We start from the raw sequence: 27035 nt of genomic DNA, 5'->3' as shown, positions 1-27035 counted from the left end.
TAATTATATCTATGGTGCGTGTGCAAAGGGATTTGAAATTTACAGCATAAAGTTAGTTGCCCTAAAGCTGTGTTTTTTTAATATTAACTTGTACCATACATAAGAAAAAATCAGTTACTTGTTTGACTTGTCACCAGAGAGCGAATACTATTTGCCGTTTCTCACAAGTAAAATGCTATATTTGATCTCTATATATGATTCGATCAGAAATAAAATTTTAGATCGTACTTTATGGGATCATCTTTGTAGTATATATTTAAAACTGCTTTTTATAAAGCTGAGTCGATGTAACTACGATGACAGCTGTAGCTCTCTTTTTTGAGCGGAGAAGGACGAATTCGGAATTTTGGTTTTTTCACATCAAGATTTTGGTCACTGATGATCGTTTACTTCTATTACTAAATAAAGAGAGCTAAAGAAAGTAGAGCTATCTGAATAGATATTAAAGAAAAATTTAAAATTAACTTTATATTTAATTATATCATTTTCTTCACAACGATTTTCAAAGCAAAAATTTTTTTAGAAACGTTGTGATTGAAAACTTTATGAAACGATAAAGCGGCACAGAAAAAAGAGCAAACATTCAAACCTATAAAAACTATAAAAACACTATAAAATATTACAGGAAATTGGCAATATATCTTCAACTGATTACTTGTGCTGTAAATTAAAAAATATTATACTAATAAGTAATTCGAAAAATATTTTCTTTTCCGATCTCAGGATTAAGTTAGCGATTTATTTAATGAAATTTTCTAATGAAGAGGATTGCATCTTATCAAGCAATAAAGTACAGAAATACCGTTGTTACATGTTACAACGGTGAAATTATTTTTGCATATTTTATGTCATTATTCTTTTCCTACTGTTATAAAAACAATAGTATTATTTAAAAATTTATCAGTATCGATATTTACTTAAATTATAATTTTTTACTATTGGTTGTGTTAAAGCTACGGTGATCTACACGACAGTCAATCTGTTAAAGAAATTATTGGCAATTTTTACCAATAATCATTAATTAAATTAGTAATCATAGCTTATATGAAAAAATCTAGTGTAATTTTGAACAGATTATATGCCTCTACTTTTCCTTTATGGAAATAATAAATTTTATTTACACATTTTTTAATTCTGAATTTCAAAGTTTTAATAGTCTCTAAATATGAATCGCGACATTCAAATATTATTTAGTTTCGGTCGTAAAGAATAATAAATGATAGGAATGTTAAGTAGTCATCGTCTTGATATATAAAGAAAACGTGAAAACGTGAAAACACTCAAAAGTTTTGCAGTTTGCTAGATACTATATATCTGACTCTTTTTTTATACAAGCTCTTTTCTCCTACGCTGTATATCATATATATGTTATAGGGAAAGTTAAACCTGCAAAAATTGTGAGTTTTTCTTTGGCGTTGTCCGCAATGCCAGGCATTTTTAATCAACGTAGGAAACAAAAAAATTGTTATCATATCTGGCTACTTCACAATTAATTTGACTATTACACAATTTAATTTATTTATTTATAACAATTTTTCTTATTGTTTCTAATTTAGACTCTAATATCTGTACTTTTAATTTTATTATAATTGTGCAAAATCAATTTAAAAGAATTGAAACTAAATGTAATAAAAATTTAGGACACTTTGTAGCTTCTGATCTTATAATACATATGTATTTATTCTGCTATGTGGCAGAATCGTCATAAGACCTAATGTAAAAAAACAATTATTTAAAATTGGAATAACATTTAAACGACTATAGAAACGATTTTAAGTTATTACAATAGCTTATGCAGTTAGGTAGAGATATACTTCTCAGTAAATATTTACTTCGTCACGTTTTACTATACCTTTTTAACAATTATAAATGCTTATACGAATGCTATACATATTTAATTGAACAAATATTAAATAAAATTAAAAAGTTTAATCTTAGGTTTTCTGGCTATAGTTTTTTAAGATCTTTGAACAAATGTAAAAGTTTTTAAAGACTATACATTGCACCATTAACAAAATTCGGATAGCAAATCTTTTGCAAGAACGCTGTATTAGGATTTAGAAAAAAATTTTTATATTTATTTACATTTCAGTAGCGAGACGAGTTAAAATGCAGTTTCCTTAACGTAATATCGTCAAAGTAAATCCTCGACGTGAAAAATTTTTTTTCTCGATTTTCTTTGTTTCCGTTTTTATTTTTGGTATTCTAAAGTATGTTTAATCTACTTTATACTTTTTTAAATTTTTATTAGAGTATGTGATATTTATTTTATACGAAACATTATAAACATAGTTGCACCTGGATTATAAAGCGTGAAAAGTGCTTGAAATTATACTTCTTTTAGCGTGTTTGAGAAAAGATGATGAAAATGAATTTTTACGATGCTTGAACACCAATCACTAAATCTACATCTTGAAGTTTGTCGGAATTTACGATGCGTGGGCACATCGATTTCAAAATTACGGCATAAGGTAAATCGATAATTCTCCCTTAAATTATGTTTGGACTGATAGGTATCTATATTCTGATATTTTAATATACACATCACATCGTCATTTATTATTCATGAATATTGGTAATAAAAGTATTTTTTGAGGTTAACTAAGGTATGTATAGTAATATATTTGTTTTAATTCCTTTCATTTCTTCTCTATAGTGATTATCAATTAAAGTTGAAAATGAATAAACTAAATAACATGCTGTGCGTTTTTGTATAGCTTAACCATAGGATGAATATTTTCTGATTTAAATGTAAGAATACCGATGAATTACAATCGTACTCTTTATCTTAATATTATAAAAGACAATAGTAAGTAGATTAGCAATATTATGTTCAGAAACATACTTTACTGAGTTAAATATGTTTATTATATTATTTTTCATTCAATTTATAGTACTCTGCTTCTGTATTTATATTTGTTATATTTCATACATAAACTACTTTCTTAAATAGTTTTATCTAAGAGTATGCGGCTGTAAGAAAAAGTCTTTGTTCCAGCATCGGATCTATGCATATAAATTTCATTTTCCAATGGGTTAACAATATAAAGATTTCTTTTAACTAATTTTTATTCGTAGAGATTCCATGTGAATTATTATGCGAATAGAATTTAACTACTGTAACAAGGAATAGCAAGACATGGATTCATTAAAAGGTAAAAAAATAATGTTTCTTCTGATAGAAACAAATATTGTGATTCTCTTGAAAAATATTTATTCAAAGCATTAGAGAACTTATTCTATCTCCATAGATGATCAATCATTTTACTAGTAGACAGAGCGCATTATTTTTACCAACGATAAAAAGAAGCCGATAGTATTTAAATCAATAAAGATTTTTGAAGACACAGTCTTCTTTTTATTTATACAAGAAAGAAACCATGTGCATTAATTTTCTATCATTAGAATTGAAAAAAGAATGCATCTTTGTGTTACATATAAATTATTTTTAAAACAATTTCTTTTTAAACTATAATCTCTTGCAGATTCTGTGTTAGCCTAAAAGCTGATATTCTTGGGGAAGTAAAACAAGGTGTTATAATTAACCGAGTTAGTGGGTCCTCAGTTAGCGGATAGATGAATTGGCTATTTTCTTGGATAGGGATAGAGGTTAGTTGCGAACAAAGTGAATAAGCAGTTGCGGACAGCTGATTGGAATGGCACTCCTGGTCAGGGGTTGAGCGTAGGTCTGATAAGCTCAAACTGTAAAACGACTTTATCTGGTAACAACCAAGCATCGCCATGATTTCTGCTAGGGTAAAATTTTCCGGAGGTAAACTAGTCCCCTATTCAGATCTTCGGGTGGGGACTACCCTATTAAATTCATGTCGAGTTAAGTACAAGAACAAAAGAAATCTCAAAGTAAGTACGTAGAACGTACGAAGTATGTGCAGATCCAGGGCGTTGCAATCGATGGTCGGCGAGAACGATAAGTACGGAGCAGATGTTGTATCGCTGCAAGAAACTAGATAGTCCTGGGATGACTTGCTTAACACTTTACTGACCGGTAGCGGTTTGAACATACTATGCCCTTTTCACCGCCCACTCAGACGCAGATCATCCGAGACACCGGCTCGGTTTCGGCCTAGACTGACGCGCGGGAATATATGCGCTTTTCTTAAGCTCTGGTAAAATTGTACGCTTTGTGTTATTGTAGGGTAACCAAATTTATTAAAATCTTTTACTTTAATAATAATAGTGTTAAACAATATTATTTTATCTATTACAATCGTTTTCAGTTTATTATTTACATAAAATATACCATAATCCATATAAAATATTTGTCGAATAAAGAAGTTGTTTAATATTTTTTTAAACGATGATATCGCTCGAAACAGTCGCCTTTTTATAGTGGAACGTTGCAATATTTACAAGCGAAACCTGTTCTGCTTAGTTTTTTTTTACTTGCTCAAACTCTGCATTGTCGTAGGGGTTTTTTGCATCGACCGCTGGTCACTATATTTACCAGTTTATGCTTTCCGAAATTTGCCAGTCTTCCGGGATAATCAAATCGGGATGTGGTTCTTGTGGGTTCGGAATTAGGTAGACCCTTATCTTGCTCTTCAGTTTCGCAGTCCTTTATCAATGAAAGTGCCGCTTTGTGCAGAAAATTTTTATATGTAATCTTCTGTCCTTTTAGAGTTGAATATACTTTAAAGGAATTAAAAAGTGCACAGTTTATGAAGAACATTACGACACGTTTCGTCCATTTTTTTGTTTTCCTAAAAATGGAGTAATAGGAAAGATATTGATCTGCGCGATCTACGCCCTTCATATATTTATTATAATCTATTATTGAAATAGGCTTCTGTATGGGGTAATCTGATGTCATGCTTCTGTTTCTAGATTCCGCCATTTGTGCAGAATGTATTGTCGAGATCATGTGTACGTTCCTTTTGCAATTATTCCATAGTTGTAATAAAATATTGCCATTTCTAAGAAATTAATGTTGGCCTCTTGAAAGTTTAGCAGTTTGAAGTATTTGAGGAAGACATCTATTCTTTCGAATCGTCCCGCACACTCGCAATTTATTTTTTTTTTAAATTTTAGCCATGTTGACACTATTATAGTAATTATCTTGATATATGTGGTGCCACATGTTCTTATACGGTCTAATGACTGATAATACAGTCTCTTCTAATTTTTTTCAATCAGCGGCATACACACAAGAGTTGGATACGTATCCTGTACGAACTTCAGACAGCACTCTGATAAGTATTCCGTATTTTGTGATTTTTGCGGGATTACATGTTTCGATTGACATTCTATCTCTCCACGGAATTAAACATTCATCTAGAGACAATCGTTTATCTTGTTTATATACGTTGTTAAATTTTTCCTTGAAATAATCGATGACAGGCTGGACCTTCACCAGCCTATGCAAATTGGGAGAAATATCGTTATTGTTACAAAAAAGCCAGCTTTGCATTATTTGTAAAAATCTGTTTCTGCTTATAACCTTCGAGAATAGCGGCGTTTCTATAGATGGGAGCCAATAATCGTAGACCAATAATCGTGGAGAACGTCCTTCTTTACTTGTCCCATGAGAACGAACAGGCCCAAAAATTTCTTCATTTCAGTCACCGTTACGTCTTTCCATTTTTTCGCTTTTAATGTAATTCTATATTTTTCCACAGTTTGATAATGATACTTGTTAGACTCCCTCACGAAGTGCTCAATAAGGTAACTTCCAATGAATAAATTCACAATATCTATTACGCTTTCAGAGGAACTTGGAATAATTTTTACGCCAGAGCTGTCTTTGAAAGGTTCCAAATTATATGTTTGTCGTTCGTTGACCATGTACCATTGTTGTATTCAACGTTATCATTTATTCCCACGTCTTCTGAATCACTGTATATTAGCGGTACAGGACGTCGATTTCAAATCGCTATACTACTGCTATCACTTTCGTCATCAGTACTACTTGCTGAACGGCAGTCAAGACAATCTAACAGGTCGTCGAGATAAAACTCACCGACACTATCCTTTTCATCATTTTAATGGCTAAAGCTTAGAGAAAAGCACCAATTATCTGAATAAAGAAAGCGAATGCTTGCTACTTGTCAGTCTAGTCTAACCAAATCTAACAGAAAGATCAAAAGTCGATTAATCGACGAAAGGTCGGTAAGCGCTGTGGAGCAAAAGTCGAATAATCGATGGCCGGTCGGTATGGGCTGAGAACAAAACGTCGATTAATCGACGGCCGGTCGGTAAAGTTTTAACACAGGGGTTTAAATGCTTCACCATGGGGGTCGAGGGCCCATAGTTTTGGCTTCGGATTTATGATTAGTAAAAAAATCTTATCCACGGTTAGAAACATTGAATTTATTAACGATAAAGAAGGACCGCTCGTTGTGCAGGGTCGGTGGTACAAGATTGCAATAATCAATTTGCAAGCACCGACGAAAGACAAGGAAGATGAAATTAAAAACGGGTTCTACGAGGAACTCGAACACCCGTGGATCAATAGCTGAAAGAGTACATGAAAGTAGTCTTAGGAGATATTAAAAAGTTGAAGTAATACTTATTATTCTTTAACATCTCTCCTCTTTTGTTTCCTACATATGATTGCTAAATCACATTTTATATCCTAATCCCTATCAAATACATCGGTTGTTACAATAATTTCACTGAAATTAAAATATTAACATTATTTATTATAACTTCTCTGTGCTTTGTAATTTTCGTAAATCGATAATATTTCGCTCGAGATATGTGAAGATTTTCTGTTTAATCTGAATATGTACTATTTTTCAATTCTCATTTTATCAAGTAATATGTCCATGCATACATATCGAAAATTGTTTCATTTTGCTTATAATCAACAAATTATAATTAAACTTAGAAGATAGTTGATACAACAATTCAAACTTCTACATACTTCTAGATAATTTTAATAACATAATATATTTTCCTGCAAGAATACGAGGTCAGAATGACTACTTGTAAAAAATTTTTAAGTTATAGGGAAATATACTCACGCTATGATAAAAGTAATTTATTTTAACTAAAAAAAAAATATTAAGAAGATCACTTTTTTGTTGTTTGGCAAATATTATCAGTGAGAAAATACAGTACAAAAAAGTGAACATATTAAGGAATAGATGATCAAAAAGATCAAGGCATAAAACATCCATTTCATCGTATAATAAGCGATTTTCAGCCTGGAAAAAAAATGTATCAAAAATGATTAAATAAATAGGAAAACAAAATATTTTATAAAAACAAGTTTATTAAATATTTACTTTCTGTAATAAATTTTTGATTCTTCTAACGTCTCAATCGGGTCTTTCGCTAAATATACTCGTATTCCCCTAATGTAAATTTCAAGATAATACTGCCAATCAATATCAGCAGAATTGAAGAAGAAGTTATGTTTATCGACGAGTGATAGTTTGTCCCATAATTATAAAACGTTATCGTTTTTAATTCCCATTTTCAAAGTGCTAAAAAATTCAATACATGTTTAAACTTTTCTATTTTTCTGAAGATGTTAAGCAATCTGAAAAATATACAATTATTTGATAATGTGCTTCTTTACCGATGATTAATAAATCGCTTGTAAATTTTAATATCGTCATATATTACATTGGTTTTCTTCCGCTGAGATAAGCTAACGAGTTCACTATAATAGCTGGTATCCAGTTCAAAAAAATTGTCAAAAGAAAATAGACACAATAGTTCTTTTTCAAATGTAACGAGTAGTAAAATAATATTTGTTTCGAAGGAAATTTCATACCAGCTGTTCCTATATTATTTTCTAAAGTAGCCCAATTTATTGGTCTTTGAGCAGAGGAAACAACATTATAAATCGGAATCTCTTTGTCCGCTGGTAAATCATAATTTTTTCCATTTAAAGGACTAATACTCTTTAGTATGGACCTACAATAAAAAATTTTTTTCATTCGCTTTAAATGTTATTTTAAGAAATATACTAACAATTCATTTTAGTGATTATTTAAAAAAGAAAAAAAGTGATCTTTTCTGTGCAACGTCCCATGCTGCCGCAATAATGTTATTGACAACATAGTCAGCAGGAATTATGTCGCAAATAAGCCTATCATTGCAATTTAACGTGCGTAAAACACCTTTCGTACTTCCAAAAGCAATTTCTGTTAGTCCATACAAATTATTGATCAAACCGGAAAATGGTTCCTTTTCCGTTGAAGTAATAATTAATGGCCTAACGATGCAAGATGGGATTTTATTGGAATATTGTCGTACAGTATCTTCACAGATTGCCTTCGAATATGAGTAAGTATTTGGCTAAGTACCAAGTAGCCTGTAAGATAATCGAATATGTTAAACTACTTATGTTATCTCTAAGAAAAATGCAATATTCTTATTTTTTTATTACTTTGGGGTAATTAAATCTAATACGTCTTCGCTTAAAATCTCTGTCAATTTGATTATGTCTTCCGTCTTTATAGGCGGCATGTAGAATTTTCTTCATTTTCTTATGTATGCAATATAAATATGCCGTTGATATATAGACAGAGGCCAAAAGAAAAATGTTTATAAAACTAGAACAACATATTTTTATTAAATCCAATGTCTAAGTAAATAAATTTCTTCAGAAATTATATTTTAAAGTACGTGATTATATATAAATCGTTAATTAGAAAAAAGTACCTCTAAACTTTTCATCTCCTGGGCAAGCAAGAGCAGATCCCTTGTTTCTCTAATATTCGTATTAACTATAAAACGAATATTATCCATAAAACGCACGGATGCTGCGCTGTGGAAAATCAAATTGGTATCTTGAATACGTTTACGATCTTCCTCCGACAAACCTAAATTCAATTGATTCATGTCTCCTTCTATGAGAATAATCTTTTTTTCGACATCTTTCTGCTGTTTCTTCAATCTTTTGAAAATCTAAAAATTTAAATATACACCATAATATCGGTGATTTGTTTCATAAGTATAGCAATAATATGTAGAATGTTTGTAACTTTACTCAAGACATCATTAAAATACTATTTGAATCAAGTATTCGGATCTTGCTGTTTCTTTGCTCTTATTAGCAAATAAACCGTTTTTATGTCTGGACAAAATCTAACAAAAATAGCAATAGATTTATGCAAAAAGTTATTACAAGGGGACCTTACACTAGGATACCCACGGATTTTAACGAACTTTGGTTTATTAATAGTATTCTTTTAGGGTATTATCGTAGCAAAGGATTTTTTCAAAACGCCCAGCTAATTTTGAGAAAAAAGTTTTTAAAAGTTTTGTTTTTTGTTGTATATATTTGTGTGGGGTTTTGTATTATTAAGAAGTGTAGATATGAATGTGTGAATGGTATGAGTGTGAAAGTGATTGAAAGAAATGAAAGAATGCTTCCGGTCGAGACAAAGGAAGAGCGTTAGATAGGAATGTTAGTTTATAGGTTTAAGGTTACATCGTCCGGACTTGTCGCCTTTATATCGCTACATCGAAGTCTCCCGAACGTTCTCGAAAATGTGAAATAGCGGAAAAGCCTTGCGCGTGGCTTGGAATGATCGGGAAGTTTCCAGGGAGATGACGATAAACAACGGGAGACGATGGAGGGGATGTAGGATATAAGTGGGCGACGGGAAGGACGGGGCGTTCTGTTCTGGGTTGCGTTTTTCTGAGAGTTGAATAGAATTGAGGAGTGATAGTGTAACGGGAGGTACGAAAGACAACGGGGAACGGCGAAGGATTACGATAGGCGACGACGAGTCGGATTCGGGTGTTCCTTGCGGTTGATTTCGGGACGTGGGGAGTTACACTTATTATTAGATTATTAGATTATTAGATTATAGATACTTACTATTCTATCTCTTAAAAACATTATACCTTGTTAAGTATTTATTAACAAATACTACCTTATTATTATCATTAAATATATATGTCACCATTATACATAATTCTTACATTTTTGGGGGCTCAGCCGGGATAGAGTCGAAGTAACGAGCTTGTGAGTATCTATAAGTCTAAGGCAGTGAAAGTGAGTAAGTTCATCATGGAGTCAGAAAGGTCATCTCAAGAAGATCTGGCAAATACGACAATTGTGGGCGGCTGAACCAGATATTAGTGAAATGAGGTATCTGGACTTGAGGGCCAAATTGAAGGAGATGGGCTTACGGTCGACAGGTAAAAAGAAGGAACTTGCGGAACGCCTGCGAGCAGCTAGGGAAAAGAAGCTGCGGCAAAACGATGATGACGATGATGATGATGATTCCGAAGAGGAAGAAGCGGAAAGCAGTGAGGATGAAATTTCTACGAAGGCAATGCAGATTTCAAAGATGTGGAAGAGTCGCTCCAAACATTTAGTGGCGACGATACGCTTAGTGTTAAGCGTTGGATGAGAGATTTCGAAGATATGGCAGAAGTATGCCAATGGGACAGTACTCGAAAAATTATATATTGTAGACGGTTATTGCGAGGATCGGCGAGATCGTTCGTGCGACACGAGAAATGTGGTAAGTCGTAAAAACAGCTTAAGAAGGCATTGTTAAACGAATTTGCGGAAGTGACAAGTGCATATAAGGTCCACGAGTTACTTAGGAAACGAACGAAGAAAGCTGGAGAATCCTATCAGGAATACATCTACACTATGTGCGAAATTGCTGCTCAAGGAGGACTGGACAAGACAAGTACAATACAGTACATTGTGAATGGTATAGAAGATGAGCCGTTTAATAAAATGATCTTATACGGGGCAACGACGATTAGCGAGCTGAAACAGAAGTTTACGTTCTATGAGGCAATGAAAGAAGAGCTGCAGAAAAAATCGAAGACGCCGAAGATGCATAAGAGCAAGGAAACGGAGGAACTACCACGTGGATCATCTACGAGGACCGGCGGTGGAAGCTGTTACAATTGTGGAGAGTCGGGTCATCGGAGACGAGAGTGTCCATTTAGGACCAAGAGCGTGAAATGCTATCAGTGCGATGAATTCGGCCATGTATCAAAAGATTGTCAGAAGAACATCAAGCCTCAGGAGACGCCGAAGCAAGTGTGTAGTGTGAGTACAGAAGCCGGCGAAAAGTGTGTTAAAGAAGAGCAATTAGGAGACAGTAATGTTACAGCGTTGATAGATACGGGTAGCGATCTTAGTCTAATTACAGCGAACCAATATTTTACGATCGGCGCACCCAAATTGGGTAAGGAAATTTTGCGATTTCAAGGCGTGTGTTCTGACTTAATTAGTACGTATGGCGAAATAGAAGCAACGGTCACTATTGATGGAATGGTGTATCCGATTAGGTTGCATGTAGTTTCTGATACTTCTTATTGGGTTATGATTTGCTTATCGGTAATGATTTTTTGAGAAAGGTAAACGTAATAATTGACGCGGATAAAGTCTCCATCCGCGATACGAAGAAAAGTCCGGTAACGAACGATGATGTACACGAAATTTTGAAAATGGATGTAATTAACGAGCGTAATGAAATGGATCTATCTCATGTTGCAAACGAAAGGCATAAGGGAAAAATAGAAACTTTAATAACGAATTATCGACCAGAGGAAGTCCGCGAAACGGGTTTAAAAAAGAATATTGTTTTAAAAGACGAAGAACCGGTGTACGCGTGTCCGAGAGGGTATCGCCAAAAGAAAAGGACGAGGTAGATACTAATCGCAGAGGCGTGCTAAGTTTTTTCGGACCAACGGGGTATTTTCGAAAGTTTGTGCCACGGTATTCGGTTATTGCGAGACCGTTGTCTAATCTACCGAGGAAAGAAATAGAATTTAAGTTCGGGCGTGAAGAGGAAGAATCCTTCAAGAAAATTAAAGAGATATTGTGTAATAAACCGGTACTGCGACTGTACAGGGTGAACGCCGAAACAGAGCTTTATACGAATGCGTCTGGTAGGGGATACGTGGCGACCTTGATGCGGCGTGACAATACCGACGATATGTTTCACCCGATATATTGTGCGAGTGGAAAGACCACTCCGGCCGAAGAAAAATATTCTAGTTATAAGTTGGAGGTATTTGCGATTACTAAGTCATTGCGAAAATTTAGAGTTTATCTATTAGGAATAGATTTTAAGATAGTTATAGATTGTCGTGCGTTCACACCAACCATGCGAAAGGGGGATTATTGTTTCGAGGGAATACGTAATATCGCGGAGAAAGTGCTGCGAAATTTTGATAAATGGAAAGCTTGGTTGGATAAGATTGACCGTGGGGCTATCCCCACCACTAGGAAGATTCTTGGTTGTTACTTTGTTGTCGAACCATGGATTCGGAAAGATGTAAAAATTTTTGATGGTGGTGGTATGATTGGTGGCATATCTGAGGACAGATATATTCTGTCAGAACGGCCGAGTGTGGGGTTTTGTATTATTAAGAAGTGTAGATACGAATGTGTGAATGGTATGAGTGTGAAAGTGATTGAAAGAAATGAAAGAATGCATCCGGTCGAGACAAAGCAAGAGCGTTAGATAGGAATGTTAGTTTATAGGTTTAAGGTTACATCGTCCGGACTTGTCGCCTTTGTATCGCTACATCGAAGTCTCCCGAACGTTCTCGAAAATGTGAAATAGCGGAAAAGCCTTTGCGCGTGGCTTGGAATGATCGGGAAGTTTCCAGGGAGATGACGAGAAACAACGGGAGACGATGGAGGGGATGTAGGATATAAGTGGGCGACGGGAAGGACGGGGCGTTCTGTTCTGGGTTGCGTTTTTCTGAGAGTTGAATAGAATTGAGGAGTGATAAGTGTAACGGGAGGTACGAAAGACAACGGGGAACGGCAAAGGATTACGATAGGCGACGACGAGTCGGATTCGGGTGTCCTTGCGGTGATTTCGGGACGTGGGGAGTTACACTTATTATTAGATTATTAGATTATTAGATTATAGATACTTACTATTCTATCTCTTAAAAACATTATACCTTGTTAAGTATTTATTAACAAATACTACCTTATTATTATCATTAAATATATATCACCATTATACATAAATTCTTACATTTGTATTATTTTTATATCAACAGTCTATCAAGTGGTGCGCTAGCGTCAGTAGTAGCGTTTTTGCTTGTCGTGCCGCTAGTTAGTGTTCGATCCTTCGTGGGGGAAGTTTTTTAATAATCTTTTGTATTTGCATTCAAATTCTTTTACATATTTCTAAATTTTTAAATATAAATGAAAGAGGAAATTATTTATTACAAAAAAATTAGAAACAATAAATTTTTCACATTTCGCTCAATTAATAAAAGATGACTTAGTATATTATAGTTGATAAAGCAATCTTTTCTACTCCTCCCTGCTTGTTGATCGATAATTTTCCTAATATAAGAAGAATAATTTTTTTATTATTTTTTTTTTTCTTATTTATTATTAGAGTTATTTATTTTATTTAAATATATATAAATATACTTTAAAGGGGGAGGATTTTAAGTATGAGAAGAAAAGCTACTAATTATATAATGTATTTATTAAACAGAAAAAAGAAAAGAATCATATTTTTAATCGATCGATATTTTACATATATATATATATCATCATCATCATCATCATCATCAGCCTATACTGTCCACTGCTGGACAAAAGCCTCTCTATATTTTGCCACTCCTTCCGATCTTGTGCTATTAGAATCCAGTTTCCCGCGAGTCTTCTTATGTCGTCACTCCATCGGGCTGGTAGACATCCTCTGTTTCTGTATGCTCCCACTCTTGGTCTCCACTGTAATATTTTTTTCGTCCATCGACCATCGGTTACTCTGGCCACATGACCCGCCCAGTTCCACTTCATACGCAGAATGGTCTCAACAGCATCTCTTAGTCTTGTGTTGTATCTGATGGTTCTGATTGGGATTCTATCTCGGAGGGTAATTCCAAGCATTGATCTCTCCATCTTACCTTGCATGACTTGTATTTTCTGGATGTTGTTATTGGTCATGTTAATGTTTCTGAGCCGTATGTTAAAACTGGGAGAACGCACTGGTTAAATACCTTCCTTTTTAAACACCTTGGAAGATTAGATCGGAAAACTATTCTTAATTTTCCATAAGCTGCCCAGGTTGAACCTATTCTACGCTTTATTTCGTGTGTTTGATTGTCTCTTCCAATACTTATCTCGTGTCCCAGGTATTTGTATAGACCTACTTGTTCTAAGTTATTGTTGTTAATTTTGATGGAATCACTAAAAATCAGATTAGTCATATATTGAGTTTTTTGAAATCTTTATTTCTAGCCTTACTCTTCCTGCCGCCTCATAAAGGTTTTGCATCATAGTCTGTGCTTCTGACATGTTGTCTATTATTAAGACGATGTCATCAGTGAAGCATAGGTGGTTTAATTTCTCTCCGTCAATGTTAATTCCTATATTGTCCCAATTTATTTTGTTTAACATGCTCTGTAACAAAGTGACAAATAGTTTAGGGGAGAGCGCATCGCCCTGCCTCAGTCCTCTCTCGATTTTAAATTTATTGTGTATTGTTCGTTGAATAGTTTTACATTTGCTGCTGCTGTATTGTATATATCTAATAGCTGTAGAGTATCGATGGTCTATACGGCATTCGGCAAGTGCTTATAATAGTATCTGTTTGTCTATTGTGTCGAATGCCTTTTTAAAATCTACGAAATCAGCATCAGCGGCTTATTGTATTCCATGCACCGTTCGATAAGAGTTTTTATTGAGAGAAGGTTGTCGTTTGTTCCATATTTTGTTCTAAATCCTGCCTGGTCATCTGAAAGGAAAAACTCGAGTTCGTTGTTAAACGTGTGGGTAAAATCTTCGTGTATAACTTGTAGATGTGACTTAATAGGCTGATCGGTCTATTATTTTCAAGATCTGTATTATCTCCTTTTTTATGTAAGATAATAATTCGAGCGTTTTCCCATTGAGATGGTGTTATTCTTTCGATTTGATATTCGTTAAATAGGATCTTTAGGGCTTTAGTAATGTTTTGTCCACCATTTTTTATGCTTTCTATTACTAAACCGTCTTCGCCTGGATCTTTATTATTTTCATTCTCATTAGAGCTGCCATAATTTCTTCTTCATCTATCTCAGGAATGTCTTCCGATCCTTAGTTTAGCAATCTAGGGATATTGGTGTTTAACTCATTGTTTGGTGGTATAGTTGTTGGTAAAAAGTTTTGATAGTTGTTATTATGTCTCTTCTGTTCGTTATTATGTCCCCATTGTTGTTTTTGATTTTATGTATGTCCTTATTCCACATCATTGTTTTTTTTCTTAGAACTTTCAAGCTTCTATTTTCTTCTATTAGGTTCTCAATGTTTTCTGTTTTTTTTCTATTTTATGTTTCCTCATTTCCCTGGAAATTTCTTTGTTGATTTTTCTGTACTCTGCAGTAGTTGGGCCTTTACTGTACGCAATCTACACAGCAGATATACCAACCTCTGACGAGATCACTACAGCTACATTTGCCGACGATACAGCTCTGTTAGCATCTGACAGCAATAATCAAAATGCGACTGATATCTTACAACGTCATCGACATATTCTAGAAAGATGGTGCCAAAAGTAGCACATCAATATAAACGAAAGTAAATCGGCGCATGTAACACATTTACACTTCGTAATCGCACATGTCCTCTAGTGGCCATTAATGGGGCAGAAATTCCAATGAAAGATACGACTAAATACTTGGGAATGATACTGGATAAGAGATTGACATGGGAAACAACATATCCAATCAAGAACATACTAGTTGAAGGGAAAAGTAAGAGATATGTATTGGCTAATTGGAAGAAATCTAAGTTAAGTCTCGAGAGCAAGATTGCTATCTATAAAGCAATCCAAAAACCAGTATGGACCTATGGAATCAAATTCTGGGGTACTGCTGGTAACTCAAATATAGAAATCTTACAGAGATCCAATCAAAAATCCTGCGTTGCATCTGCAATGCCCCCTGGTACAAAAGCATTGAAAGAATCAATAAGATCTAAGGATTCCTACAGTAAAAGAAGAAATTGCATACTTCGTCGAACGCTACAACATTCGTTTATCTAAACACCCGAATCCACTAGCAAATAATTTGCTGGAAATCTCGAATCTAACTCGTAGGTTGAAAAGATTCTACCCTTCGGATCTTGCAATAAGATTCACTTAACATCTAACGACGTTATTAGTAAAGTTACATATATTTACGCTAATCATTGAAATGTTTTCTATACTTACAGTTCATGTCAATGTATCACTTTATCTTATTTTACTCAAAATTCTCGCTGAGAATTGATTGTAAATTCATATAATTATAATAATAAAAAAAAAATTTTAAAGGAATTTTTATACTATCTTTATTTGAAAATTTATTCTAGATTTAAACAATAATTAAATTAGATGGTAAGAAGAAGGTTGCATTAGTATTATCCAGGATACGATTGAGATTTTCAAAGAAAGAAGAATAACTATTGAGTAATGGAAATCTCATAAAGAAAACAAGATAAAGTTACTTCAAAAAATTACTCTTTGTAACTCAAGAGATATTTATTTGAAATTTTCTTGGTTTAACCGCACTGTTCAATTATGCTTAAATATTTATTTATGTCATTAACTGAGATAAATAAATGCTTTTACGTATGAAGCATTGTCATTGTACTTTTAAATAAAAGAAATCTTTCCTAGGGCTTATGATTTATTTTGATTTCTAATTTTTTTTATATAGGAAAAATATTTCCGTATGATCTATAGGGTTAACGATTCAAGATACCTATTTCATTATATTCTAAAGAAAATTTGTTACTAGCTTGACTTGAAAATTTTTTCTCGATTTTACCAATAATTAAATTAGATGGTAAGGAGAAGGTTGCATTAGTATTATCCAGGAAACCTATAAGATTTTCACAGAGTAAGAATAACTATTGGTTAATGGAAATTTCATAAAAGAAACAAGATAAAACTATTTTAACACAAGTACTCTTTGTAGTTCGAGAGATTTTCATTTAAAATTTTCTTGGTTAACCCGCACTGTTAAATTATGCTTAAATATTTATTTATGTCATTGAATTAGAAAATTAAATGTTTTTTCGTAATAAGCATTTTAATTGTTCTTTCATTTAAAAGAAATCTTTTCCACAGCATCCGATGACCTTTGACTTCTAATTGTTTTTTATATAAGAAATATATTTCCGTTTAACTACAGGATAAACGATTTTAGATTCTTATTTCTTTATATTTTAAAGGAATGTTAATACTTGCCTGATTTAAAAATTTTTTCTAGAATAAAAAAAATAATAATAATTTTGATTATTATCATTATTAATTTTTCTTGTTACTTTTTAATATTTCTTGTTTATTTTTAATTAATGTTATTATTATTATTTTGGTAATAAGCATACAAAAAGAATGGCGCAAACCTACATTTGTCGCACTAGGAACACGTGTCGTTCCCGAGCGCCTTTTTTGACGCCTCGCGTAACGCCGGTTTTTCCCGCAGTCGTTACCCGGCAGTTATTATAGTTAAAATTCTCAAACGGTTACTACGTTATCTTCAAGGACTCTCAGATACTTACTTGCGATCTCGTTCCGTTTCTCTGACCACTCAAGTGATTATTATAATTACTTAACGTTTACTCTCGGAATTAATATAATCCTAAATTTTTTTAAATCGCCTCTTGTACGGCAACACTTTTCGACCACCTATTTTTAACGGAATTATTTAAAATTCAAACCAGCAATTGTAAAGTGCTCGGCGTTCATCTAATTTTTATTTATTTCCTAAACATATTATATTATTATTTTAATATATTATTATTATTTTTTTTTTTTATTTTTTATTATTATTATTATTATTATTAATAATTTTCTTTTAACATAGAATAAATTGATAAATAAACGTGTTCCCCCTCCAGCCTCTTGTTGATCGATAATATTCGCTAATGTATGCTGATTATTTTTTTTTATTATTAGATTTTTATCTTTTTATGTATTATTTAATTTTATAAATATATTTAGCGTGACCTGGGGAAATGGAGGAAGATTGGAAGTTTGAGAAGTTAAGCTACTAATTATTATTTAATTATTTAACAAAAAAAGAAAAAAAAATATTTTAGTTTAATGATATATATATATATATATATATATAGATATATATATATATATATATATATATATATAAGAAAAAAGAAAAAATATCAAAATATAGATACCTGTCCGCACTAAATATAAAGGAGATATATCGAATTACTTTACGCGTCAACGGCCATGGCGTGGTTACAGCACTAGTTCTCGTTACTTCTCCTCGAACCGTCGAGGCGAGTGGATCGCGCGGGAGCACGTACGTGAGTGAACTTCTCCTCGAACCATCTAGGCGAGTGGATCGTGCCGGAGTTCGTACGTGAGTTAAATCCGACGTGAATTTTCACGGTAAGTGCAAAAAACAGGATAGACTAGTGTTATAATAAGAAAGAAATTATTAGAAAAAGCAAAGAAAATATTAATCTAAGCATGGATAATTACTTTCGATTAACATGCTAGCCTCCTACAGAGGAGGCGGCAGTAACGGATGTATATATAAATAGTAGTAAAATTGACAGTGATAAAACTGAAATGGAAACACTGGGAAATACAGTGGCCAAAAAACGCGCTCGCTTGAATCCGAAACCTAAAATACCCAAGAAGAGGAATAGACAGGGGGAAAAAATATATGAAGACATCGATAAAGAAAAACCTCAGAGTGTAAACGAAGAAAGTACTGACCTTTGACGTTCAATAATACAGAAAAAAATTGACGATATTTCTGAGACCATCGAAGACCTGAAAAAAGTGAACGATGAATTAAAGAACGAGAACGAAAAATTGAAGAAAACTGGAAAGAAAAGAACAAGCTCCACGCCGGCTTCAAATATAATTTCTGAATCGAGCAGCGTAAAATCATTTAATGATAATATAAAGCTTAGTAACAGATTCGCTCCGGTAACTCCCAAGGACGATGTAGAAGCGAAACAACAACAAACCGAAGTAAGAAAACAAAACACCGATACACCAAAACAACCGCGGCTTACCTCACAATAACGAACTACGGAAAAAAAATGTAAACTATCTCCGATAAACATCGTTGGAAAAAACGCGAAAACGATAACGACAGCTCTGAAGAAAGAGCTTAGAATCGAGGAATTCTATGTGAGAGACAATGGAGAAAACAAACTGATGGTGAACGTATCCAGTTACGAAGACTACGATAAAGTCAAGGCGGCCTTAGACCAATCGAATACAAGGTATTTCACATACACCCCAAAAACTGAAAAAGAGTCAAACGTTTATCCTTAAAGAAATGAACAATAGCTTCGAACCAGAAAAATTTCTTAATGAGCTAAAAGAAATGAATATTAAAGACCTTGAATTCACCAAAGTATCGAGATTCGCAACAGCTTATGCATTGAAAATAAACAAGAAACTTACAATGTTCATTGTGCAGATATCGGCAGGTTGCGTATCCTCAAAATTGCGTAGCATTAAATATGTCAACCAACAAGTCATAAGATGGGAAAAATTGCGAAAAACCGAAATCATCCAATGCAAAAAATGCCAAAGACTCGGGCATGTGGCATCCAATTGTAACATGGGGTACCGATGCGTCAAATGTGACGAGAACCACGAGCAAGGTCAATGTAAAATCAACAAAAAAGACAAAGAGATAAATAGAGAAATCCTCTTCTGTGTAGTGTGCAACAATCATGGACACCCTGCATCGTACAAAGGCTACCCGAAGGGACTAGCATTGCTAAACAAAATCAAAGAAAAGAGACAAGTAGAACAAGAAAGAAGGCAACATAAAATCATACAAATAAATAACTATGAGAGACCTAACTTCTGATACTCTGAAGTCGTAAAAAGCAACCCGACAAACAACAGAGTGGGTCGCAGAGAAGCATTCGCCACTAACGTTATCCAAAACCACTAACCGATAACAGAAACACAAAAGATTTCAGAAATAGCCGAAGACGGTAAAAGACTCTCATAGAGGTCTTCCAAAAGTAATTTAAAAAGCTTAAAGAGAGAGTCATCGAAAATTCAGAACGTATGGACGTTCTTTTTGATATCATCGAACAAAATGACAATGGACACGCATATTAATAAAAAAATAAAAAACCGACAGCAAAGACTCAACATAGTCAGCATAAATGTAAACTCTCTCATACAAAACTACAGAAGAGCAACTTTTTTTAAATTTATGAAAACACATAAACCCGACATCATTCTCATAAGTGAAACCAAGCTTAATAGCATCCATTAAATATCAGTCCAAAACTACGACATCATAAGAACAGATAGACCAAACTCCATTCAAGGTGGGGGTAGCACTATAGCAATAAAGAGAAACATCAAGTATACCAATATAAATCTGCAAGCACTTACGAACTCGAAAATAATAGAAAAAACTGTGATAAAACTCAATCTTACCGATGGCGTTTCGATATACATAATTGCAGCTTACGCAGCAGGTAACCACAAAAAAGAATTCCATCTCGAATTCGCGAAAATATTCCGATACCTGAAACTGAAAGCATCGAATAACTACTACGTAATAGCAGGTGACTTGAAAGCGAAACACCAACACTGGAAAAATAACACATGCAATCCAAGAGGAACATTTCTCTTCAATTGGCTGCAAGAGAACGACATAGAGTATAAAGCTTGTCTAAGGGGCACTGATATCCCCTCATTTCCAAGAGGAAACTCATACATAGATATCTGTATAGCGGACTGTAGATTAGAGTTCCACAACACCGACAAAGACGGAAACTTGAGATGTTTACCCTATGATAGCGACCACAATGCGGTATCGATGACGATCTCCAAAGAAAAAGATACTCTTTTTACTCTAAAAGAGCAGGACATTTCACATTCTTTAAACTACAGACAAACCAACTGGGACAAATTTCGGAGATTCTAAATAACTATTGCAGAATATAGATACCCAGAGATAGAAACCTATCGAACAACGAAATAAACAGTTATCTGGCAGTGATGAACGAGGCTATAAAAAAAGCAATAAACTCAATGGTACCGAAAATAAAACACCGAGACTCAATGGAAGTATACTCGAATGAACGCATAAGAAAAATACAGAAGACAAAAAGCTTTCTCATAACGAGAATAAATCGGGCGTACAGGAGGTTCGAATATTATGATAATCCAGAACTTACAATGCTGAAAGACACATTATCGGAGGTTAAACAACAACTCAAACAAGAATACTCAATATCTATAAATAAATATTGGCAAAAGAAAATCCGTGATATTCCAAAAAACGATCCAGATAATATGTTTTAAATAATAAACCGGATATTTAGACAACGTGGGAAAACGGTGATCGCGAATCTACAGATACCAGAAAATAATACAGACTTGCTGGAGAGAGCGAGCATCGATATAGAAACATTAAGCAAGAACCAATCGAACAACTACATCATAGCTGAACCGAAAGATAAGCTCAATGTAATAGGGGTACATTTTGAAAATATTCATACCCAAAATAGCGAGATGGGTAAAGAACGTCTATGTAGACTGATTGAAAGGACAGTAAATAATCTCAAAAATGAAATTGTCGAAGAAGAACGCAATAAGACTACAGTGACAGAGTTCTCGGTGAACAACAATTCCGATAAACCCTCGAACGAAACTTGTAATTACTTCACCAACAAGGGAGAACTAATAAAAATATTCAGAAAGCTAAATAATAAAAAATCAGCAGGTATAGACAACATACCAAACATCGCTCTGAAAAACCTACCGGTAAATATGATTAACCTATACGGAGTGCTCTTTAATAACGCACTGAACGACAAATATTTTCCGGACAGCTGGAAAAAAGCAAAGGTAGTAGCAATACCAAAACCTAGAAAAGACGCTACGGAACCATCGAGCTAAAGGCCTATCAACTTATTACCGAACATAAGAAAAGTTTTCGAAATCCTTAATTAATAGAGCACTAACTAATTTCTGTAACGAGAACGATATCATACCGGAAAGACAATTTGGTTTCAAACACAGACACTCTAATCTACACGCAGTCAATAAACTCACCTCAGACATCTGCTGGGCACTCAATAATAACGAATGCGTGGGAGCTTGCTTAATAGATCTTGAGAAAGCCTTTGATACAGTATGGACAGACGGACTTATATACAAAATGATCAAGAAAAAATTTCCAGACCATTTGATCAAATTAACGTACAACATGATACAAGAAAAAAGTTTCGTGACGACCGATTGTAACGAGATAACAAATACTGAATTCGAAGTGAAGAATGGTCTTCAACAAGGAACAGTTAACTCACCAATACTCTTCAACATCTACAACAGCGACATACTGAGACTTTTTGATTTTAACTCGAACAATATTAAATCTGCAATAGCATTCGCCGACGATTTGATCATCTATAACAAAGGGAAAAAAGCAACGATTATCCAAGAGCAATTAGAGAAAGCCTTTCACGAAGTATTATTCTACTGCGATTCCTGGAAGCTGAAAATAAACACAAGTAAATGCGAAACGATACTATTCAGACAACGACTCGACAAAGCGAACCGAGATGTGAAGAAAAATTAGAAGAGCTTTGGAATCAAAAAAGCGAAAGACTCGGATGATAAAATACCACACAAAATCATTGTAAAATACCTAGGAGTGTACATAGATACACATTTAACCTATAGATGTCATATGTATGAGAAACTTGAGAAAGCAAAGAAAGGATTCCAGAAATTGGGGAGGCTAATGCATAATGCTCACTTAAACCCAAAAATTATAGTTAACTGCTACCTGACGATAATCCGCCCAATATTGACATATAGAAGCCCGATTTGGTTCAACCAAAATGCGGCATCGATGGAAAAAATGAGGTCATTCGAACAAAATGTCTACGTGCCTGCCTGGGAAAATATAGAACAGCTGACTCGAACTACCAAAAATACATAAGCAACTCAAAATTATACGATTTAGCAAAAACAAGTAGAATAGACACGCATATTCTCAAACTGAATAGAGATCATTTCGCCAACACGAGGAAGGTACCTGGCAATAGTCTAATCCCAGCAATAACATATCCAAACGACTTTTACTTCAAGAAAACGCTAATGACGGGATATATACCACCCGAAGCATTCATCTACCTAGATAAAATGGGATACATCCAGGACAATAATAACGTCCCCATAATATACCACATAAGTAGAAAAGCGAGGAAAACGACAATTGGATATGACCAATTCTTAGACAGCAAGAATCAATCTAACTGCTGGATATACAAAATGACGCTATCTAAGAAAGATCGTAAGGACCAGCATGGGCCGAATGTAAAGAAATACTGGTGGTTAAGCGATTGAAGGGAAAAGACAGAATAAATGAACTTCAATACAAACTAGGGACAAAAGTGCCATAAGAAGAATCGACTAGTCTAGTTCAAAGACCAACAATAAAATTGTAAATAGTGTATATAAATATAGAAATAAGTAAGTTAGGTTAAGTAAAAATAAATAGTACAAGCGAACAGTTTTGAAGCCTTTCTGTTCGATGAATGAAAGAAACGAAACAAACGCGTAAACGTAAACCTTGTGAACGCTAATATATATATATAAGGATCACGGATAGCCGTATAGCACTAAGTGTACCATTACTGTTCATGACATTGCGAGCCGCGTAACCGGCCTTTATGTCTCAACAACAACAAAATTATTATTTTATCTTTTGATTATTATGAACCAATCAAACAATATTGTACTCCGTGGCTTAAAAAGAAACAAATAAACGTTTTAAATAAAAAAAAAGCACTAGTTCTCGTTTGATCATTTAAGTTAAGCAGCGCTGAGTACGATTAGTACTTGGATGGGTGACCCGCTTGAGAAAAAAAGCGAAAGAAGAAGAGAAGACGACTTTATGCCGTAAATTTGAAATCGCTTTGCAGCGAATTGTAAATACCGACAAACTTCGTGGTGTCGATATTTACCATGTAAATATTTGTAAAATGTATGTGTAAAAATTTGTAAAATATCTGTGAAAAAATTTTCACTCTCATCACATTTTCCCAAACGCGTTAAAAGAAGTATAACTTCAAAAATTCTACGTATTCTATATAAAAACGAATTATTAAAGATCTCTTTATTGTTGTTTTTCACAGATTATTAGAAAGAAAATACAGAAGATAAAAGGAAATATAATAACGAAAAGAAGATTCAAAGAATTAAGGCATAAAACAACCATTTTATCGTATAATGACCTATTGTTAATTTGGAAACAATAAACAATGAGAAGAATGAATAAATAATAAATTGGTAATAATTATATTTGTTATAAAAAAGAAATTGTCAAAAAGTTACCTTCTATAAAATGGTCTTGATTCGTCAACCGTCTCCATCGGATCTTTAAGTAAATATACTCGAACTCCCTTAATATAAGTATTAGAAAAACATTCCCAATCAATATCAGAAACATTAAAAAAGAATTTATGTTTATCGACTACAGATAGCTTGTCCCATAATTTCAAAACGTTATCGTTTGTGAATTCCCATTCGGTAAATGTAAAGTAATTCATTACATATTTAAACTTTTCTATATTTCTGTAGATTTTAAGTAATCTAAAAAAATATACAATAAAGTTAATGATGTTCTTTTTTATCGACAAATAATAAATCGTTTGTTAATCTAAAATATTGTCAGATATTACCTTTGCTTGCTTCCACTAAGATAAGCTATTGAGTCTACTATAATTGCTGGTATCAAGTGCAAAAAAATTGTCAAAAAATATGAAAAGAATAATTATGGTTAGACCATAGGAAGTAATACCATAAAACTTTTTTCGTTCGAACATTAAACCAATAATTTTTTATATATTTTCCTTAATACCCCACGCAATTGATTTTTGAACTCAGGAAACAACATTATAAATTGGAATCTCTTCGTTACCAGGCAAATATTTGACTTTTCAGTTAGAGAGATTAATAATCTGTGGTATGTACCTACGATAAAAGTTCTTTCTTATTCACTCTAATTATTATTTTAAAAGTGTAACGAAAAGTAAATTTTAGAGACTTTTCAGAAAAGAAGAAAAACTTACTGTTTTTGAGCAACGTCCCATGCGACAGCAATAATGTTGTTGACAACATAGTCAGCGGGAATTATGTCGCAAATAAAGTTTTCATTACAATATAGCGTGTGTAAAACACCAGTCGCACTTCTTACAGCAATACCTGTTATTCTATACAGATTGTTTATCCAACCGGCGATTGGTTCCTTTTCCGTTACGACAAAAATAAATAGCCAAACGATTCAAGCAGGAATTCCATTAAAATACTGCTGTACAGTGTCTTCACAGATTGCATTCGAATATGCATAGGTGTTGGGCCAATTTCCAAGTAGCCTATGAAATAAACGAATTTGCTAATCGACTTAGCTCTAAAAAAAAAGCAATAGTATTCTCGTTTTATTACTTTGGTGTTATTAAATCTAATTGATCTTCTTTCAGAATCTCTGTCAATTTAATTATGTCTTCTGTCTTTATAGGTGGCTTATAGAATTTTTCTTCAATTTTACTATATACGCAGTAGGAATATGCCGTTGATACATAAACAAAGGCCTAAAGAAAAAATTTATTACAAAATAAGAACAGTTTATTTTTTATATAAATCCAATCTTTAAATAATTAATCAGGAAAACAGTAAACTCAAGCTTGCCATCTCCTGTGCGAGCAAGAGGAGATCCCTTGTTCCTCTAATATTCGTATTAACCCTTTCCCTTACGATCGAATTTCCAACTGTGCGGGCCTAAAGCGACACCAGTCGGTCGCGCGCAGCGACATAAACACAAGCTTGGCTCAGCGCTCGAAACTGTACTAATCTCAAACTTCCTATGATTTTTATATACACGTGCGCGGTACAATTAACTTTGCAAGATGTTTGATAAATAATTACGGTTAGTTGGTTATTAAACAAAAAAAGACTTATTGTTGCAAATTGAATAATCCATTATTAATAACATTTTTATTTTAAGGGATTATACGCAGTTAGAATTTAAAAAAAATCGATTTTTGTTTTTTTCATTTTCGGAATGTACATATATTTAAGTATATTCTCTGAAAATTTCAAATCGATCCGACAAATATTCTTCACTTTATGTAAGCTTCAAATAAAAATTTTTACCTTTATTACACAGTAACAGAGTATAAGGGTGAAGAGGGAAAAGAATCAAGGTAGAGAGTAAGAATATCAGAGTAAGAAAGTGTAAAACTAGAGTTACGAAAATATTCTTAATTTCATATTTGGAACGGCCGCCCAAACAATATTCTGAAATGTTTTGTTTTTTTCGCCCGGTAGACTTACGACGCCTCTGAGGCGTCTTATTCGTTTTTGGTCCCAAAACCTTGCGACGCCTCTGAGGCGTCTTATTCGTTTTTGGTCAAATAACCTTGCGACGCCTCTGAGGCGTCTTATTCGTTTTTGGTCCGATAACCTTATGACGCCTCTGAGGCGTCTTTGTAAGTTAAAGGGTTAACTATTACACGAATATTATCCATAAAACGCACGGATGCTGCACTGTGGAAAATTAAATCGGTATCTTTAATACGTTCGCGGTCTTTCTCTGACAATCCTAAATTCAATTGACTCGTGTCTCTTTCTATAAGAATAATTATTTTTTCTACATTTTTTTGTTCTTTCTTCAATCTATCAAAAATCTGAAAATTTAAATATACCTGGTAATATTTGTGATATTTTTATTGACATAAAAATTAGTACAAATTACGTAACTTTACTTATAACATCATTAAAATATTCTTTGAATCTAGTCTGCGGATCCTGCAGTTTTTCTGCTCTTAACAGCAAGTAAATCGTTGTTATTTCTGGACATCTACAAAAAGCATTTCATTTATAGAAACAATTTTTGTAGAAAATATATTCTTATTAAATAAAATACTATTAGATAAGTTTACATATAGAAGGAAAGAGAAAAAAAGAGCAAAGAGAGAAAAGAAAGAATAATTATCGTTAAAACAAAAATAAATGAGTAAAAAAATGCAAAAGGACCTATTAAACGTATGAATAATTTAGCTTCAGAGGATAAAGATTATTTTCAAAAACGTATAAATATAAAAGATATGC

General features: G+C 33.4%; 1 protein-coding gene and 1 non-coding gene across 2 annotated transcripts; one reads left to right on the top strand and one right to left on the bottom strand.

Annotated features, from left to right (window-relative positions):
* The first annotated feature begins 218 nt into the window (after positions 1-218).
* On the top strand, positions 219-440 carry LOC122525830. Its single transcript, XR_006305892.1, has one exon. It is a non-coding gene; the product is annotated as a small nucleolar RNA U3 (small nucleolar RNA).
* A 23816-nt stretch (positions 441-24256) lies between these two features.
* LOC122525765 (fatty acyl-CoA reductase wat-like) lies at positions 24257-26784 on the bottom strand. Its single transcript, XM_043648691.1, has 6 exons — positions 26755-26784; positions 26438-26611; positions 25371-25516; positions 25243-25300; positions 24998-25173; positions 24257-24518 (listed from the first exon to the last, which is right to left on the bottom strand). Exons 1-6 carry the CDS (start codon positions 26782-26784, stop codon positions 24257-24259), a joined length of 846 nt encoding a protein of 281 aa, XP_043504626.1.
* Between the last annotated feature and the right edge of the window lie 251 nt (positions 26785-27035).

Source organism: Polistes fuscatus, unplaced genomic scaffold (assembly GCF_010416935.1).
Source record: "Polistes fuscatus isolate 324 unplaced genomic scaffold, CU_Pfus_HIC Scaffold9, whole genome shotgun sequence".
NCBI lineage: Eukaryota > Metazoa > Arthropoda > Insecta > Hymenoptera > Vespidae > Polistes > Polistes fuscatus.
The sequence above is the reverse complement of the archived record's forward strand: the minus strand, read 5'-3'. Positions and strand labels throughout refer to the sequence as shown.

What these genes read in the sequence shown, in the direction of transcription:
- LOC122525765 (XM_043648691.1), bottom strand. Translation starts at nt 26,784, where the DNA reads ATGTCCAGAAATAACAACGATTTACTTGCT. An exon ending in ATAACAACGATTTACTTGCT is followed by an intron (nt 26,612 to 26,754) that starts GTTAAGAGCAGA and finishes TTAAATTTTCAG; the next exon opens with ATTTTTGATAGATTGAAGAA. An exon ending in TGGGACGTTGCTCAAAAACA is followed by an intron (nt 24,519 to 24,997) that starts GTAAGTTTTTCT and finishes ATATTTTTTTAG; the next exon opens with ATTACTTAAAATCTACAGAA.